The sequence below is a fragment of the Balaenoptera borealis genome, assembly GCF_965194805.1.
Source record: "Balaenoptera borealis genome assembly, chromosome: 17".
In the NCBI taxonomy this organism is placed as follows: Eukaryota; Metazoa; Chordata; class Mammalia; order Artiodactyla; family Balaenopteridae; genus Balaenoptera; species Balaenoptera borealis.
This window is the reverse complement of record NC_138876.1, coordinates 1,331,921-1,349,350: the sequence shown is the minus strand read 5'-3', so window position 1 is coordinate 1,349,350 and position 17,430 is coordinate 1,331,921. Positions and strand designations below refer to the sequence as shown.

The 17,430-nt window shown below is 52.9% G+C and overlaps 1 protein-coding gene across 1 annotated transcript; it reads left to right on the top strand.

Moving 5' to 3' along the window:
• Positions 1-2,490: 2,490 nt before the first annotated feature.
• LY6L (lymphocyte antigen 6 family member L) lies at positions 2,491-14,511 on the top strand (the record flags this gene model as incomplete). The annotated part of the gene is made up of 3 exons (XM_082363205.1): positions 2,491-2,563; positions 2,643-2,890; positions 3,672-14,511. 3 exons carry the CDS (start codon positions 2,491-2,493, stop codon positions 3,954-3,956), a joined length of 606 nt encoding a protein of 201 aa, XP_082219331.1. The 3' UTR covers positions 3,957-14,511.
• Positions 14,512-17,430: the final 2,919 nt, after the last annotated feature.

Below are 17,430 nucleotides of genomic sequence, written 5' to 3'. Positions count from 1 at the left end.
AGGCGACCGGCAGCAGTCACCCGGGGGCCAGAGGCAGCCCGTCCAATCGCCCTTTGCCTACTAGTCGCCCCTTTTATCCTCCGGGCCCGCTCTCCTCCTGCGAGACCCCTGGGGGCAGGGTCACCCACTGCAAGTCCAGATCCAGGGCCCACACCCTGCCTGCTCCTCAGGGGAGCTCAAACGGGCGTGATCAAGGAAATAAAGGCAGGAAGGGAAAAAAAAGAAAGAACCTGGGGAAAGATGCTGGCAGGACATGGCGTGAAAAACTGTGAAGCCACCTGACACGCAGGTGCGGGCACCTGGGCATGGGCGCTGCCTTTAAGGGACAGCCTTGGGAGGCAGGGGTCCCTGGGGGTCAGAAAAGAGGGCAGCCTTTCCTGCCCACACCTGGACTCAACGCAGGGCCCTTAGACCTGCCCGGTCTCCAGGTGAGGTTGTGGCTGGGGTGATGGTGCCTCCAGAGGGGACGGGGTCCCACTCCGGACCACCGCCCCTGCCCTCAGTGGGCTCTGTGCTGCTTCATCTGTGCCGTGTTGTTTGGTGACAACGATTCTTTGCTTGACCAAACTTTAGTCAGGCTCCCAAACCTTCTCCTGGGCCCATCTGGGCACTTCCTTGTAAAATCCAGTTTTAACAAGAACCTTCCCCAACTCAGTATCCGATGGGGTTCCATCCCCTCCCACCCCCCCAGGTGAGGACTGAGCACCGGCCCTGCCTTCAGGGAGATCCTGGCAGGTTTGTTTAGCCAGAATCCCCCTACCCCTGAGGTCTCCTGTTAGTGTTTTTCCATCCATTGACCACACCGGCTCCTTGGCTGTAAATCCCCACTGCCTCTGCTGTATTTGGAGTTGCCCCCAATCTCTCCCTGCACGACCCCATCACAGTGGTCCCTGCGCCGGTCTCAAGAACCCCGCTAAGATTATTCAGTCTTACTGAGCTTTAACAAGTGTCATGGAATTTTCTTTCTTTATCACTGGTTCTGGTGAGGACAGGTTCCTGGGAACCCCGGGGCCGATGGAGAGTGGTTCAGTTCACTAGGTGCTGAAAAACAAGAATAAAGGACAGGACAAAGGGAAGAACTTGCAGGGGACTGCGAAGGTGACCTGGGTGGGAAGCAGGTGGGGTCTGGTCTGCACCGTGATGGGAAGAGCTGCCCTCCACACTCTGTGTCCAGGTCTCTGCCAGGCAGGGGGAGATTTTGGAAAAGAAGCTTGATGGGGCCCAAGCACAACTAAACTACCTGACAGACCCAGTGGGCGCATCACAGGGACAGCCAAGGGGCCCAAGAGACTCAGGTGCGGGAGGAGGATGCCCTGGCCGGAGCTGAGGAGGCTGCTGCCTTGCCTGGCGCCTGGCGAGAGGGAAGGAGCTGAGGGGCGTCTGGCTGAAGGCCCTGCCTGCCGCTCGGGCTGACTCAGGCTCCAGCCCCGTGGAGCACTGACGGGGGGGGGACAGAGCTGGGGGACCCGTGGAAACAGCATCTCTGCAGCCTTGTTCCGGGAGCTCCTGACGCTCTCCTCCCTTCTCCTGGGGTCCCAGACCCCGACTCACTCAGGGAGTCACGAGAAAGAAAGAAAAGATTCAAGTCTGTCATCTGACCCCTTCTTGCTGCTCTCCGGACTGCCTGTCCTGCCCCTCCTTCCCCCTCCTTCCCCTCTCCTTCTCCTCCTCCTCCTCTCCTTTCTCTCCCTCCCCCTTCTCCCCCTCCTCCTCCTCCCCCTCCTCCTCCTCCCCTTTCTCCCCTTTCCCCTCCCTCCCCCACTTGCCCTTGACACTTAATTTCCCTGTTTCCTGCTCTGGGCCTGGCTCTTGATGCTTTCCCTCTGGACGGCCCTGCACTTCATCTCTGATTGCCCAACCGGCCTCCCGTTCTCCAGCCCCAATGATCCCTCCTCCCCCTTGAAGCCCTCCATCTCTCTCCTCCACCTCCAACACCAGACCACTTGCCACCACACCTGCGGGGAGTTTCAGCTCTCCTGAGCCTCTGAGGCAGGGACTCAGTGTGGTCCTGTGTCCCCAGGGTGTGAACCGGGCCCTGTTCCGCAGGGGTTTGTTACAGGACGAGAGGGACGCATCAGAGCTGGCACGGGGTGGAGGCTGGCGGAGGGGATGAACCCACAGGGGAGACGCGCTCCCTACCCGCCTTCTCTGCTCCAGCAGGAAGTGGCCATCCTCACGGACCCCAGGAGACCCTCCCACGAGCCCGAGCTGTGAGCAGGGGCTGACAGGCCTCCACAGCCGGCCCCTCCTTCAGCTGCCTCTCCTCGAAGGGCCCCGCGCCCTGAAGCAGGGGAGGGAAGGTTCAGGAGGAGGCGTCCGGCTGGGAGAGGGGTGCCGCGAGAACCAGGATCTGAGTGGCCTCGAATGAGGAGGGTCCAGGGCGGAGAGACCGAGGGGATGGGCGGGGGCGACGGGGAAGGTCCGGACAAAGCCTCCTTCTCTGCTCCTCCGCCCCCCTCCCGCCCCCTGCAGGCTGAGCCGTCTGGCGTCATGGGGGAGCCGGTTCTAGTCCTGTGGGCTCTGCTGGCGTCTTTGGGCTGTGCTGGCGGAGCCACAGAGCCAGGCAAGGGCAGCCCTCTGGGCTGCGGGGGGCTGCGGGGGCCGCGGGAGCTCCGGGGCGCGGCGGGCGCATCTCTCGGCAGCGGAAGGCCTTTGCGCCCCGGGCAGGTGCGCAGCGCGCTCCACCGCCGCCTGGTGCTGCCCCGCAGGTGAGAACCTGAGCTGTTACCAGTGCTTCAAAGCCACGAGCCGGGAGTTTTGCGCGCCCGCCGCGTGCGCCTCCACCGACCGGGTCTGCGTCTCCCACGCGGTGACCATCACCCTGAGTGAGTACCTGGCCAGCGCGGAAGGGGCCTGTCGGGGACTCTGCGCTGGATCCTTTGGGGTCTCTGCGGGGAGCTGAGGAAGGCTCCCTTCAGGGGCCCCCTCGCCGGCGCCGACCTTTGCCTGATGGCGCCGACCTTTGCCTGATCCCGGTCCTGAGCACATGGAAGAAGGAGGCAGCTGCTCAAGGTTGAGCCCTGGGGGCTTCCGGAGGAGGCTGGCCGTCTCTTTCCTTCTTTTCGGTTACCCTAAACCAAGTGCCACTGAGCAGCCTATGATATGATGTAATGCAATGCATACAATTGTCATATAATAAATATAATAAGGTTCAGTGTAGTGAGATACCATGCACACAATAGATACAGCAAAACAAACACAGCACAGCACAGCACGACACTAGGAAGGTGGACGCCACCCAAGAATATCTCTTCTTCTATAGCTTGGGTTGTTTTGAGTGTCCTGCTTCCCTCCGGCGCTTCGTTCAGAGGTCTCTGCGCGTCTCTAAGTGAAGGACGGAGGGGGTGGACGGGAGCCCAGGCCGGGTGCAGCAGGTCCTCTGGTCACCATCGCTTTTCTCTCTGCTCTGCTTCCCCCGTCTCCCCGGGACTCCCAGACCCCTGGCTACCCGGCTGTCCAGGCCACGTGTGGTTTCAGGGAAGAGCCCCGACCAGGGCCAGCAGTCCTGAACCCTGTCTTTGCTGTGACCTTGAGGGTGACCCTGGGCAGCTGTGCTCCCACTGCTGTGTAGGGCCTGGCCTGTGAAAGGGTCAGGAGAAGGTATCTGGTAGACGTTTCAGGACCAAAATTCTCTGACCCTGAGGTTTGGTTCCAGCCTTCCCTGCCCACAGGAAAGCACCCTTCCCAAGGCTCTTCCTCTTCCTGAACGCTGTCTCCTCTTTTCTGCAGGATTACGGGTGGGAATTTTGCTCAGCAAGCGCTGTGCTCCGAGGTGTCCCAACGCCAACATGAAGTCTGAATGGTCGTCGGGCCCCGGGATGCTGGGCAAGATCGTCAGGCAGTGCTGTTCCAGATCTCTCTGCAACAGGGCGCCCGCCCCGCAGGAGGGTCCCTGGGCCCTTCCAAGGGGGTTCCTGCTCCAGGCGGGCTTTGGCCTCCTCTGGGTCCTGCTGTGAGCACCTTCCCCTCGGCCCCAAAGCCCACGCTGTCCTCCCACCTCTCTCCTGCCCCCATCGCTCTCAAGACCGTGGGTGGGACGTTCACCCCTGAGATGGTAGGAGGTGCCATCACCTCGCCCTGGGCCCGGCCGCCTCTCCTGTCCCCAGCAGGGGCCCTTCGCTCACACAGCCTGGGACTGTAGCCCCACTCCGTGGGGATCAGGGATGGGGGCATGTAATGGGCATTTCTCAGTTTGGGGTAACAGCCCCTGCCCTGAACAGAAGCTCCAGGCCCCTGTGTTGGGCAAGAAGAGCCCGGCAAGGCCAGAGGGTAGCTCAGCCTGGCTCTGGCTCTGATTGGCTCTGTGGTCTTGGCCCCTCCACGTCCGCTGTTCTGGCCACCTCTGTCCCTGGCCCAGGCAGAGTCCTGCAGTGGGACCACGACCTTCACTCCTTCCAGAGACAATAAAGTCGTTGCTTGACCACACCCCCTCTTGCTTCTTCCTCGTCTCTACCCACTGGGCCCAGACTACAGCCCTCTGGCCTGCTCTCCCCCGACTCTGTGGTTGTGCGCTGTCCATGGTTGGAATGGTGGACAAAACTGTCCAGCTGGGCTACAGCCAACCAAGCTGGGGACAGGACCAGCACTGGGCAAGCAGGTGTCACAGGCTCAGGGTCGGGTCCTCAGGAGGGCCAGCTGGCCAATGGTGGGGTGGAGGGTCGGAGTCTGGGGCACAGGACAGGGGTCAGTGGTGCCTGCCTAGGAGAGTGGGGTGGAGAGATGCTGGGAGGGGACGGCTGGGCAGCGGGGTGGATGGGACCCATGTTTGGTGCACAGCGGGGCTGGATAGAGTAGGGGCTGATGGAAGGCCTGGAGGTGCCCAGGATGGCCCCATGCCTGGCTTGGGGGAGGGTCACCCAGGAGAGGGGCACAGGGGAGGAGCAGGTTGGGACAAGTGGAACTGATGACAAGCTCATAGACACATCCAGGGGAACATCCAGGGAGACATCCTGGAGGACGGGGAGATAGAGGACAGCGGCCAAGAATCTGTGGGTGGGGGGCAGCGTCACCAGGCAGCAGGTCCCCAGAACCCAGAAGAACGCTGGGTCCACACACCTGTTCCCCAGTCCTGGTTCCTCAGGCTTACCCCACCCCGGAGTCTGCACACCTCCCCCCTCCAAGGTCTGCACGCCCCCCTGCCCAGGGTCTGCACCCCCCAGGGTCTGCCCAGCTCTGGTTCCTTACACCTGCCTCCCCCATCGCACACCTGACCCCAATCTCCAACTCCTGGTCGTTTCCCCCGTGGACCAGGATGGGCCTGGCTGCGCCTCGTGCTCTGGGGCCTTTGTGCATTCCCAGTCCTGGGCTAGGCTCCGCTCTGTGCCGAGGAGACCGATGGAGTGGCCAGGAGCTCTCTGGATGAGAGTCCCAGAATGCCCAGCTTAAAGCGGGACCTCACTCCCCTTCAATGCAGTTGTGAATTTTCATGCTGAATTTAAACCCCTAGGCTGGCCAAGCAGGCTGGTCACCATCTACTGCTTCCAACTCCCCACATGAGGTTCCTGGCCCATTGAGGCATCAGGAACCTCTGACTTCCTGAGTCGAGGCCAGTCCACAAGGCCAGTGCAGAGGGGAAACAATCACCCGGTAGGGCCGTGGTCTTCTCTCCAAGCTGCCTTCTGCTAGGAAATACGTGTATGGGATCCGGGTCAGGGGCCGCCACACCCTGTCTCCCCACGACTGCTGTACTAGCCACTCCCTGCTTCCCTCTCCGTGAACATGACCACCTCTGGAGCTGGGCGTCCTGGTCCTACCTCTGGACAGGGGACCCAGGATTGGAGGCCCTTCTGGGAAACCTCTCGGCTAGAAATCAGAAACTTTGCTGAATGAACGGAGAAATGAGTAAAGAATGAGTGAAGGAAAGATGAAGATGATTGACAACCGAATGAGAAAGGTATTCTTGAGACGTGAATAGATGCTTCATGAGGGCTGAGCACGTGAGGTGAGGAGAAGATGGAGCCGCCCTCAGCCGTTCAGCTTCCCCAAGTCCCTCTGACCTAAGACAATGGCGGGTCACATCCTTCCTGGGCACCACGGCCCTCCCCCATTCCCCAGGGCCCTGAGGAACACGTGGCCGCCACGGAGCAACCCAAAGCTGGTCTGAGCCGGCCTCAGGACCGCCAACGTGCGGGCACTGCTATAGCCACCATTAGTTTCAGGATTTTTGCCGTGGATTCTTTAGAGACTAGGTTCTTTTTCACAGTCTCTGCTGGGAAGCTCAGATCCGGCTACAACCTGCGCTCCAGCAGGCTTCCAGCTTCGTGCTGACACTCAGATGTACCCAATCCCGTCTCCATCCTGGCCACGTCTTGCCTTTCTTTTCTTCTACCCCACCTCCTTCAAAATTATTCGAGTTTCTGATTCTCCTAGTTTGTACTACCTTAACTCTTTTAACTATAAAATGGATTTGGTGAGTCAACGTGCATGATTTCCCCTTCCCTTGACCTCTGTTCACTGGCTCTGCCTGCAGGATACTCCCTGTCTTCGTCCTGCTGTGGGTCCTGATTCCACGGATGGAGCCTGGGTGTCTCCCCAGACGGCCCACGTGAGGGCGGGGCGCTCGGGAGGCACCGCAGGACAGCCCGATGGCAGCGTGTGTTGGGATTGTGAAGACCTAGAAGGGAAAGCCAGCAGTGAGGGCGTACCAGATGCTGCTTCCACTCCCCTTGCCCTAAAAAAGAGACCCAAGTCTGCCATGTCTGTGGTACAGAGTCGTGAGTCAGGTCGTGTGTGAACTCCACATGCAGCAGAGTCCAGAACGGCCTGTGTTCTCCCGCAGGTTCTGTTCCCCCGCCTCCACCCCACCCCCGAGGGTACAAGTACCCCCGCCCAAGGTCTGCTCAACCTTGAACGGAGCCATCCGGTACTCTCATTTTGTTCCAAATGTCCAGATTTTTATCACTGAACAATAAATTACCCCATAGACAATGTTCTCTGTCCATAAGCATTTAAATTAAACATCTATAACAAAGCAGATACACTTTTAAATCCCAAATATTTCTAAACTAAATTATTACACTTTGATTAGTTCATCTGTTGAACAAGGAATTATAATAGGAATTTTTTTAATTCCTTGATCTGAACAGTAATAAAATCAGGACAAACATTTATTTTAAAAAGAAAACGGCACTGTGAGGAAAATGGATAGGTTAGATCCTTATGTTACAAAAGAAGAGGGGCTGAAACATCAATAAACCATGTGTTTAAATCTAGAACCTGGAGAAAGAAAAACAAATTAAACCCCCCAAAAAACCAAAAAACAAAATTAAGCCAGAAATGTGATTTAGTGAAATAGGAAATCAAAATAAAATACAGAAGATTTACAAAGCCAACAGACTAACAAGATGGTGACATTGGCAAGATTGAAAATGGGAATAAAGAGGAAATACAAATAAATGACAAAAATGGATGAAAGGGCCACATAATGCTAATCACCCATTCACACAAAATTCTAGCAAAGGGACATGTTAACAATGAAAGCAGTCTTGCGGGCCACACAAGGAGGTAGCAGGGCATCCCTGGGTTAAGGTAAATGCTCTATGTCTTGACTGTGTTGGTGGTTCTGTAAGTGTTTACATTTGTCAAACTCACCGAACTATCCACTTCAAAGGGGTGCTTTTTATTGTGTGTAAATCACACTTCAGGAAAGTTGACTGAACTATCACAAGAGAGTCATTGCATACCTCTATGGGATAGGTTTGAAAATTTAGATGCAATGAAGTATTTCCTAGTGAAAAATACAGATTACCAAACTCGACCCAAGAAGTAAAATTTCCAAGTTCCTTTTACAAAGCAAGCATAATACTGATAGCTAAACCTGATGATGATACTAAAAAGGAAATTACAGCATTTTTGTGGATCAATGCAACAATCTTAAATAAAATAAAATATTAACAAACCAAATTCAATAGCATATTATACAATAACATGACTGTGTGTATGTATCAGCCCTGAAGCCAGGAACTTAACTGTATGAGGAAGTGCTGGATGCAGTCTTACGATGGTGCTGAACTAAAGGATCAGTACTTTCTAACACTGTATGTGAGACATAAGCAAATGAAAATAAACAAGAGAAAACAATCAGAGGCATGAGAGTTAGGGAAAGCACAATCTCTATTTTTAACTAACTTAATAGTATGTTTCAAAAACCGTAAAAGATCAGTGATAAAACTAGCAAAGCCAATAAAATCATTCAATAAGGTAGTAGAATATGAAACTAAAATGAAAGTTAATAGCCTTTTTATACATGAGCAATAGCCACCTAGAGGCTATAGTGGAAGAGAAATTTTTATTTACAATTGGGGAATAGAGAGCTAATGCTTAAAAATAAATCTGACTGGGCTTCCCTGGTGGCGCAGTGGTTAAGAATCCGCCTGCCAATGCAGGGGACACGGGTTCGAGCCCTGGTCTGGGAAGATCCCACATGCCACGGAGCAACTAAGCCCGTGTGCCACAACTACTGAGCCTGCACTCTAGAGCCCGTGAGCCACAACTACTGAGCCCACGTGCCACAACTACTGAAGCCCAGGCGCCTAGAGCCCGTGCTCCACAACAAGACAAGCCACTGCAATGAGAAGCCCGCGCACCGCAACAAAAAGTAGCCCCCACTCGCCGCAACTAGAGAAAGCCCGTGCGCAGCAACAAAGACCCAGTGCAGCCAAAAATAAATTAATTAATTTAATTAATTTTAAAAAATAAAATAAGAAAATAAATCTGACTAAAAATATGCAAAGTCTAAAGGAGGAAAATTCAACCAACTTCCAAGAGATGCAACAGTAGCCTCGAACAATTGTAAAGACACTCCTTATTCTTGGACAACTCTAAATATCATTAGAATGGCAGTTCTCTCAGGACTTCCCTGGTGGCCCAGTGGAAGACTCTGCACTCCCAATGCAGGGGGCCTGGGTTCGATCCCTGGTCGGGGCACTAAGATCCCACATGCCGCAACTAAGCACTCACACCATAGCTAGAGAAGCCTGTGTGCTGCAACGAAGACCCAGCACAGCCTAAATAAACAAACAAACAAATAAATAAATGTCAGTTCTCTCTAATTTATAAGATTTTTAATTTAATGTGATTACCATAAAAATAACTGTTTTTTTTTTCTTGAAATGGGCAAGTTGAAAGATATGTAAACAAAAACATTCAAGATCAGTTAGGAAAAAATTAAGTTGTGGGAGTAATAAGTACTAGCACAGGTTAAAACATAATTAAAAAAAAAAGTTTAGGGGCTTTCCTGGTGGCAGAGTGGTTAAGAATCCACCTGCCAATGCAGGGGACACAGTTTCGAGCCCTGGTCCGGGAAGATCCCACACATCGCGGAGCAATTAAGCCTGTGTGCCACAACTACTGAGCCTGCATGCCACAACTACTGAGTCCATGTGCTGCAATTACTGAAGCCCACGTGCCTGGAGCCCATCCCAGGAGGGTGGGACGAATTGGGAGATTAAGTTTGACATAAATACACTACCATGTGTAAAATAGATAGCTAGTGGGAACCTGCTGTATAGCACAGGGAGCTCAGCTCAGTGCTCTGTGACGAGCTAGATGGGATGGGGGTGGGTGGGAGGGAGGTCCAAGAGGGAGGGGATATAGGTATACGTATAGCTGATTCACTTCATTGTACAGCAGAAACTAACAGAACATTGTAAAGCAATTTTACTCCAGTAAAAATAAATAATTAAATAAATAATTGGTTTGTGAACAAATAAATGACTATTTAGAAAAAGTCAGAATTAGATCTATACACATGCATCCATACATCATACATGAGAATAAACTAAATATTAAACAACCAAAACTATACAAATACCCAAAGAACTCACACGTGAATATCTTTATAACCTGGGTGTGGAAAACGTTTTCCTATGTATAATTCAAAATCCAAATGCAAGAAAAGAAAAGATAGACTAATTTGACTCTATACAAATATAAAGATTTTCCACACACACACTCCCCAGGGGATATATATAACTCTGTAAACATTGAGGGTGGGAGAACAGGGCTAAAGCAAATATGAGTGATACATGAAAAAAATTAACAAAAATGATATGAAATACCACTTAAACATAAGAAAATACGTTTGCCTTCACTTGTGAAGGAAATTCAAATTAAACAGGGAAGATGGTGCAGCCCCTGCTGTAGAGTGTGCTGTTCAGAGTGTAGGGGGCTACACCGTCAGGGCCAGTCCTGCCTCAGAGTGAGATGGCTAGACGCTGTCCTTTGCCCAGCCACCTCTCCCACAGAATGCAGCTATAAACCCAGAATGAAATACATGGAGAAGCTATATGAGGACTCCAAACAGAAAATAGTAGCAGAAAGATTGGGGAATAAGACAAAACTTTGAAGTGCCACCAAATGTGTGGTAAGTTTCCCCTTTTCATTTCCTCTGGTATTCTCTAGATTTGACTCAAGACAGCCCACATCCTTTTTTTTTTTTTTTTTTTAAGAATTTCACTTTATTTATTTATTTTTTGGCTGTGTTGGGTCTTCGTTTCTGTGCGAGGGCCTTCTCGAGTTGCGGCAAGCGGGGGCCACTCTTCATCGCGGTGCGCGGGCCTCTCACTATCGCAGCCTCTCGTTGCGGAGCACAGGCTCCAGACGCGCAAGCTCAGTAGTTGTGGCACACGGGCTTAGTTGCTCCGCGGCATGTGGGATCTTCCCAGACCAGGGCTCGAACCCGTGTCCCCTGCATTGGCAGGCAGACTCTCAACCACTGCGCCACCAGGGAAGCCCCCCCCCCTTTTTTTTTTTTTTTTTACCACACTGCACAGCTTGCAGGATCTTAGTTCCCTGACCAGGGATTGAACCTGGCCCTGGCAGTGAAAGCACCCGGGTACTAACCACTGGATCACCAGAGAATTCCCAAAACAGCCCACATTCTGAAAGTGAATACCAGAACATGGACAGAAGAGGTCCATTAGAACCCCTCTTGGTCTCACTTAATGAGTGGGAAAAGCAGCAACTTCAGCAGCTCCCAACAGAGCCTGCAGGTACCTAAAGTTCTGAGAGAAGGGAACTGGTCCCTCCAGTCAGAGGATCTGTGATCCCAAGATGATGGGGTAAAACCCATTGACCTTCTTCTCTCTACATCTTCCCACCTCATGACCCCAGATGTGGTTATAGGGGTGGGAACTGTGCAGCACTATGGAATAACTAAGCTCCAGCTTTCTGACTAGATGACCGAAAAGAGGAACTGCAAGTTACTAGAAAGTGCCAGAGAGACCGCAGGGATTGAGAAGCTTGGGAAAGAAATCCCATGAAGATGTTTATGAAAACCCAGGCTCATTCTGAGCTGTGCATACATGGAGTTGGCCCTGAAAAACATAAACTATGAGAACTGATCTATGGGACTGACTTCCACCAAGGGATCAGATTGGCCACTGTGTCCAAAACACTGCAAAGCTTTTGAAAACTGAACTGACATAGAAGCCACAACCCACATAAGGTTGATCTTCACTTGAAGCATAAACCCAACCAGGTAGATTGCCTGCTAAAACAAAAAGATTAACATTCTCCATAAGATGGAAATAAGATTCAGCCTCTCATAATGCAAAATTCAAAATATCCAGGATATAATCCAAAATTACTCTTTGTACAGAAGATCAGGGAAAACCTCAAGTAGGAATTATCACACACAGTCTTTAAAGCACTTATTTTAAAAATGCTCCAAGAACTAAGGGCAAACACTCTTGGGATAAATGGAAAGATACGTCTCAGCAAGGAAGTAAAACATATAAAGAATAACAAAATGGGAATTGTAGAACTGAAAAATACAATAACAAAAATAAAATACTTTCCACTGGGCTCAATAGCAGAATGGAGATGAAAACAGAAAGACCGAACTTGTGGATACATCATAGAATCTGAACAACATAAATAAAAGATTTTTTTTTTTAATGAACGGAGCCTAGGGGAAATACCAGAAAGTCCAATATCTGTGTAATTGCTGCCCTAGAAGGAGAGGACAAAGACTGGAGTGCAGGAAAAATACTTAAAGAAATAATGACTGCTAATTTTCTAGTTTTGAAGAAAGACATAAAACTATAGATTCAAGAAGCCCAGTGAATTCCAAATAGGAAGAATCCAAAGAAATACACACTTGGACCTATCATAATGAACTGCTTAATACATTGATGTTGTCACAAGACAGGATTCTCTCTGTAGGAGAAACAAAAAGTACGGGGCGGGGCGGCAGGGAGGAAATGGGAAATACAGTGGTGACTGGAGAGGTATTAGCATGAATATATATCATCTGCGTGAAACATCCTAGTAGGAATAAGCATACATTGGTCCAGATCTTGGTTTTCAAATACAATAAAATGACATTTCCTTCTCAATGGACTCTGAACCGTTTTAATGAATAGGTAATCCCAGCGTGTGGGTAGGAGAAAGAAAGTAAAACGCAGTAGAATTCCAACTAATCAATGTAGAGAGAATGATAGAAATACATAATCACCATTTGGCAAAAAGCCACAGTGATCATTGTTTGTGGGGGTCCTCAACCCGGAAAAGGGCGGCCTACAGTGTCCTGACCCAGACGATTGGCAGGGGATGGAGGCTGCAGCCATCAACGCCCCTCCCGAACTTTGAGCTCCTGTCAGGAGTCCACAGTGGGGACACGGCCCTGGGGTGGGGTCTCTGGTGGTCCTTCCCAAAAGGCCTGGCCATGACTATGGGGGTCCTGGGGGGTGTTTTAGGCACCAGAGCGGGCTCTGTGTGTGAGAGAGAGAGTGAATGCGTGTGTCAGAGAGCATGTATGTGACTTGCAGTGTGAGTGTGTGTAACTACAGGGCAAACACCTGGCAGGTACCACCGTGGTTACAAGGGACCAAAGCCAACATCACCAGTGAGTCAGCACCCCATGCCCTCCTCATGCGATGCGCTGAGAAGGACACAACCACATTTCCAAGATATTGTTGCTAAAATGCTTCAGCTGAATTTAATCGTGAATAAACAAGCCCAAATGAACAGACTTTCTACAAAACAGTTGGCCATCACTCTTCAAAAGTGTCGAGGTCCTGAAAGAAATCAAGACGGAGGCCTGTTCCAAATCAAAGGGACCTCAGGAGGCAAGACCAGCAGGTGGTGCATGAGGTTGGGTCGACAGTGGGCAGGAGAAGGGAGAGGGGCACTGGGCAGAATCGCATAAGGTCTATGGACTAGATAACAGTTTTGCGTCAGTGTTAACTTTGTCATTTTGATCGTTGTACTATGGTTATGTGTGATGTTAAAATTTGGAAAATCTGTGTAAAGGGTTGTGTAGTATAATTCTATACTTAGTATAATTCTTTAAAAAGTTGCAAAGTTGTTTGCAACTTTTTTATAAATCTGAAGTTATTCCCAAATGAAAAGTTTAAGCTATGAGCCTCTTCACAGAATATTAGTCTTTATTGTTCTTTCATATAAGTAGAGAAGGATATAAATTTTGTCCAAACTATCACCCTTCACTGCATCCCAAACATTTTGAGAAGTAGTATTTTCCTCATTCATCAATTCTGGGTCTTTAAAAAAATATTTAAGACATCCTCTTCTAAAAAACTGTGCTAGGGACTTCCCTGGTGGTCCAGTGGTAAAGAATCCACCTTCCAATGCAGGGGATGCGGGTTCATCCCTGGTCGGGGAACTAAGATCCCACATGCCTTGGGGCAACTAAGCCCTCAAGCTCGCGCACCTCAACAAGAGAAGAGAAAACTGGCACGCCACAACGAATCCCACATGCCTCAACGAAGATCCTGGGTGCCGCAGCTAAGACCCAACGCAGCCAATAAATAAATAAATAAACAGATTTTTTTTAAAAAACTGTGCTAATTTGAAATGTGTTTCTTCTTCATTTCTACATGTGAAAAGATTGTATTTATCTTTTTTGTTATTGACTTCTAACTTAATTGCATCTAAGTCAGAGAATACAGTCCTGAGATATGACATAAAGAGTTCTAAGAAATGATAAAATCTGGACACTTTAAACAAATTCAAAGTACTGGAAGGTCTTGTTCAAGTCTCAGTTCCAACATCTGAGTGCCAGGGGCAGGGGTGTTTAATTACTGCCACAGAGAGAGTGCCTGAGGGAGCCCATTGGGCCATTTGTTTTATGGACCATGAACTTAATATGATGAACTGTCGTTTCTCACCCCATCCCTTGGCCGCCCTCTTTCAGGCACTCAGGGGTTTCTGGGTCTCCCCCTCAGCCATCTGTGGACCCCTACAAGTCTCTCCCCCGTATCCTCCACAGTGTGGAACTCCTTCCCTGCTCCATGGGGTCTGTTACACCAAAAAAGTTGCATCAGAGCTGCCGGCTCAGCCTGAGGCTGGCCCAGGTGGGTGGACCCCCAGGTGGGGAGACCAAGTCCCCACCCCCTTCTCCCCCAACACCCAGCTGTGACTCAGCTTCCTCCCCCTCCCTGGGCCTCAGGGGCTGCCGACTTAAGAACCCCAGGAAGCCTTCCCAAGAGCAGGGTTGATTCTGACTTGGAAGGTGTAGGAGAGGGGGGTCAGGTGAGGGTCCCAGAATCAGGACCCACATCCGGACAGAGGAGCAGAGAAGCTAGGAGGACGTATGCAAACGGGAATCAAGGGTGTGTGCGGGGTGTGAGACCGAGGGAGAGGGGAGGAGAGCGGAATCGGAGGTGCCCAGGCCAGGTTTGGGGGGCGGGGCTCTGGATCAGGCTCTTTCTCTGCCTCCACCGACTCAGGCCTGACTGACCGCACCATGAGAGGGGTTCTCCTGGTCCTGCGGTGGGTCCTGGTGTGCGCAGATAGGGGTGAGGCCAACTGTGGCAGAAGGGAAGGCCTGGTGGGTTCTTCAGTGAGGGGAGGGCTGCGTGGGGCGTTTGCTCGTGTGTGTGTGTGTGTGTGTGTGTCTGTGTGTCTGTGTCTGTGTGTGTGTGTGTGTGTGTGTGTGTGTGCATGCGCACGTGCACGCGCACGCTCCCCCGGGCCTGCAGGGAGCTGGGGGTGATGACGTCAGCCTGCAGGTGTGAGTGTCTGACCTGGGTCCCAGGAGGCCCTTGTCTGGGGGTGGGGGGCGGGGGTTGTCACTTGGGGCTCTGCGAGCCCACGGTCGCCAAGGGTCTTCAGCGGGCGGTGCTGTGGCTGTCCCCGGGTGCGCCCTGAGCGAACTCTGCTCTGTCCCCACCTCCCCCCAGACCCCAGCCTGCGCTGCTACCACTGCTTGCAGGTCAGCACCACCTCTCGCTGCATAAAAGCTGCCTGTACCCCGATCGTGCACTTGTTTTGTCACTCCTACGAGGTGGTCTTCCAGATGGGTGAGTCCAAGGCCGAGCTCAGCTGCCCGGCCCGGCGGTCCCTGGGCTGCTCGCTCCAAGGGGACTCCGCCCCGTGAGCTGGGTCGGGCGTCTCCCCCTCCGTGGACCCAATGTTTGGCTGCTTCCCTCCATGTAAAGCTCACGGGGACATCCCAGGACGAAGGAGGGAGTGACCTGAGTGACCTCAGGAGGGGGTGCTCTGGAGGGGGCATCAGGTCAGGGGGCCAGGAGGCCTTCAGAGCCACACAGAGCCCTCTCCATTTTTATTGGGCTCAGGGGGCTGTCACTGCACTACCCTCCCCGCCCCCCTGTCCCCTCCTCCCTGCGGCTCCCCCTCGGGGTCCCCTCCCTGCCTCTGCTCTTAAGGAAGTGACCCTGGGGAACACATGCCCCTTGGAGAGGCTGGTCCCGGCCTACGTTCTTCCCCTCCCCCTCACCTGTCCTTCCATCTCTACTCTCCTGGGGGGTGGGTTAGGGGGTGACAAGGACCCCTCAGGGTGAGCCCAGGAGGAGGGGGCACGCTGCCGGGAGCTGCTGGGCCTTCAGGCCCTGGCCTCCTGCCCCCACCTGCCCAGGCTTCCTGGGAGACGGACCCTCAGGCCTCCGCAGGGGTTCTAAGCTGTGCTCCAGCTGGAAAGCCTCCTTCTGAGGTTGGGTCTCTCCTACCACACCCAGTGACCCTTTCTCCTACTTGGGGGCTGTTTGGTGATTTTCTTTCCCTTTGTGGGTTGTCAGAAGGGAGCCCTGCAGACAGGCCCAGGCAGACACGCGTCTAAACGTCTCCATCGCGTACAGGTGAGGACTGGGCCGAGCCGGGGTCCAGGTGCCCGCAGGGGCGGGGAAATGCCCTGCTCCCCTAAGCTCTGCACACACCCGCTCCCACACACCCCGACCCCTCCCTCTCTGTGGACGGGGTGACAGGGCCGACCCTCTGAGATGAGGGTCCCCGATGGGGGAAGGGCAGACTCACTGCCGCCCTAGCCTGGCAAGTCTGAGATCCGGCCCAGGCGCACCTGTCCTCCTGGCCCCGGCATTCCGCCGTCCACTCTAAGAGGGCCTCTCCCCCGCAAGCGCCAACCCTGTCCCTTCTGTGCTGGTGACATGGGTGGGGACAGTTGTCCCCCACACGGACCCTGCGGTTCACGTCCCCCAGGGAAGCCTGGCTGGCAATGGGAACATGGATCGATAAAGCAAAAGCAAGCAAGGAACTGACTGATGAGTGGAGGTCGGGTGGAGATGGGCGAGGGCTGAAGCACACTGAATAATTTAATGAGGAAGGAGGCCTTGAGTAGTGGGGAGACAAGGCGTGAGTGACAAAGCTGTGGGAGAGCCCTCAGGGAAGATGTGACAACAGCAAAGGGGGGCCTCTCACTTAGCTGGCGCCCTCTGAGCCAAGCCCCTCGTCCCTCCCCCCAACCCCCAACTACAGCCCACCCCAAGTCTCCCTGACCTCAGAGCACCCAGGTCACGGTCCTGACCAATCGTGGGCCCTGGGTGCTCTCCCAACGAGGCGACTTGAGCCGACGTGGCCACCGTGAGGCACTGACGGAATCTTGGGCTCCAGCCACACGGCGGGAGGTGAGCAGGCACCCATCCACTCACAGGGGCTGAGTCTTAACAACCTGGGCTCTGGAGACAGCTGACCGTGGACAAATACAGCTAGAAAAGACAGTTCGGTTTACCTCATACATGTAGCGGAATCGCTCATCTTGAGTGATGTGTTCCGACTTCTCTTCTAGATTGGGAAGGGCACCCCACATTCACTGCTGTAGCCCCTGGTTTACAGCAGCTGCTCAGATGTCCCAGTGCTCTCCCCTGCGGGCTGTCCCCATGGCCCAGCCGGAGCCTGAAGGGTGGGAGCAGTGTTTGCAAGTGGCCTGTGGCAGGTCCGAAGTCACAGCTTTTTGTTCAGTGCAAGAGAGCAGGATAGGACAGGTCAGAGGGCACCGGGCACTGTCCGGTCAGCGTTGCAGCGCGAGTGGTCTGTCAGTTCTGTCGAGGAGGTTGTGTACTCGCACACGTGTGTGTGTGTGTGTGTGTAAGCATGAGCTGTAAGGCCAAGTGTCTCTGATTCTTGCTAAGGTCAGAACCTTTCGCGATCCAGGGGCCGTAGACCGTGGAGCCACCGTCCCGCATTCCTCCAATTACTCTCACATTCACCTCTCGG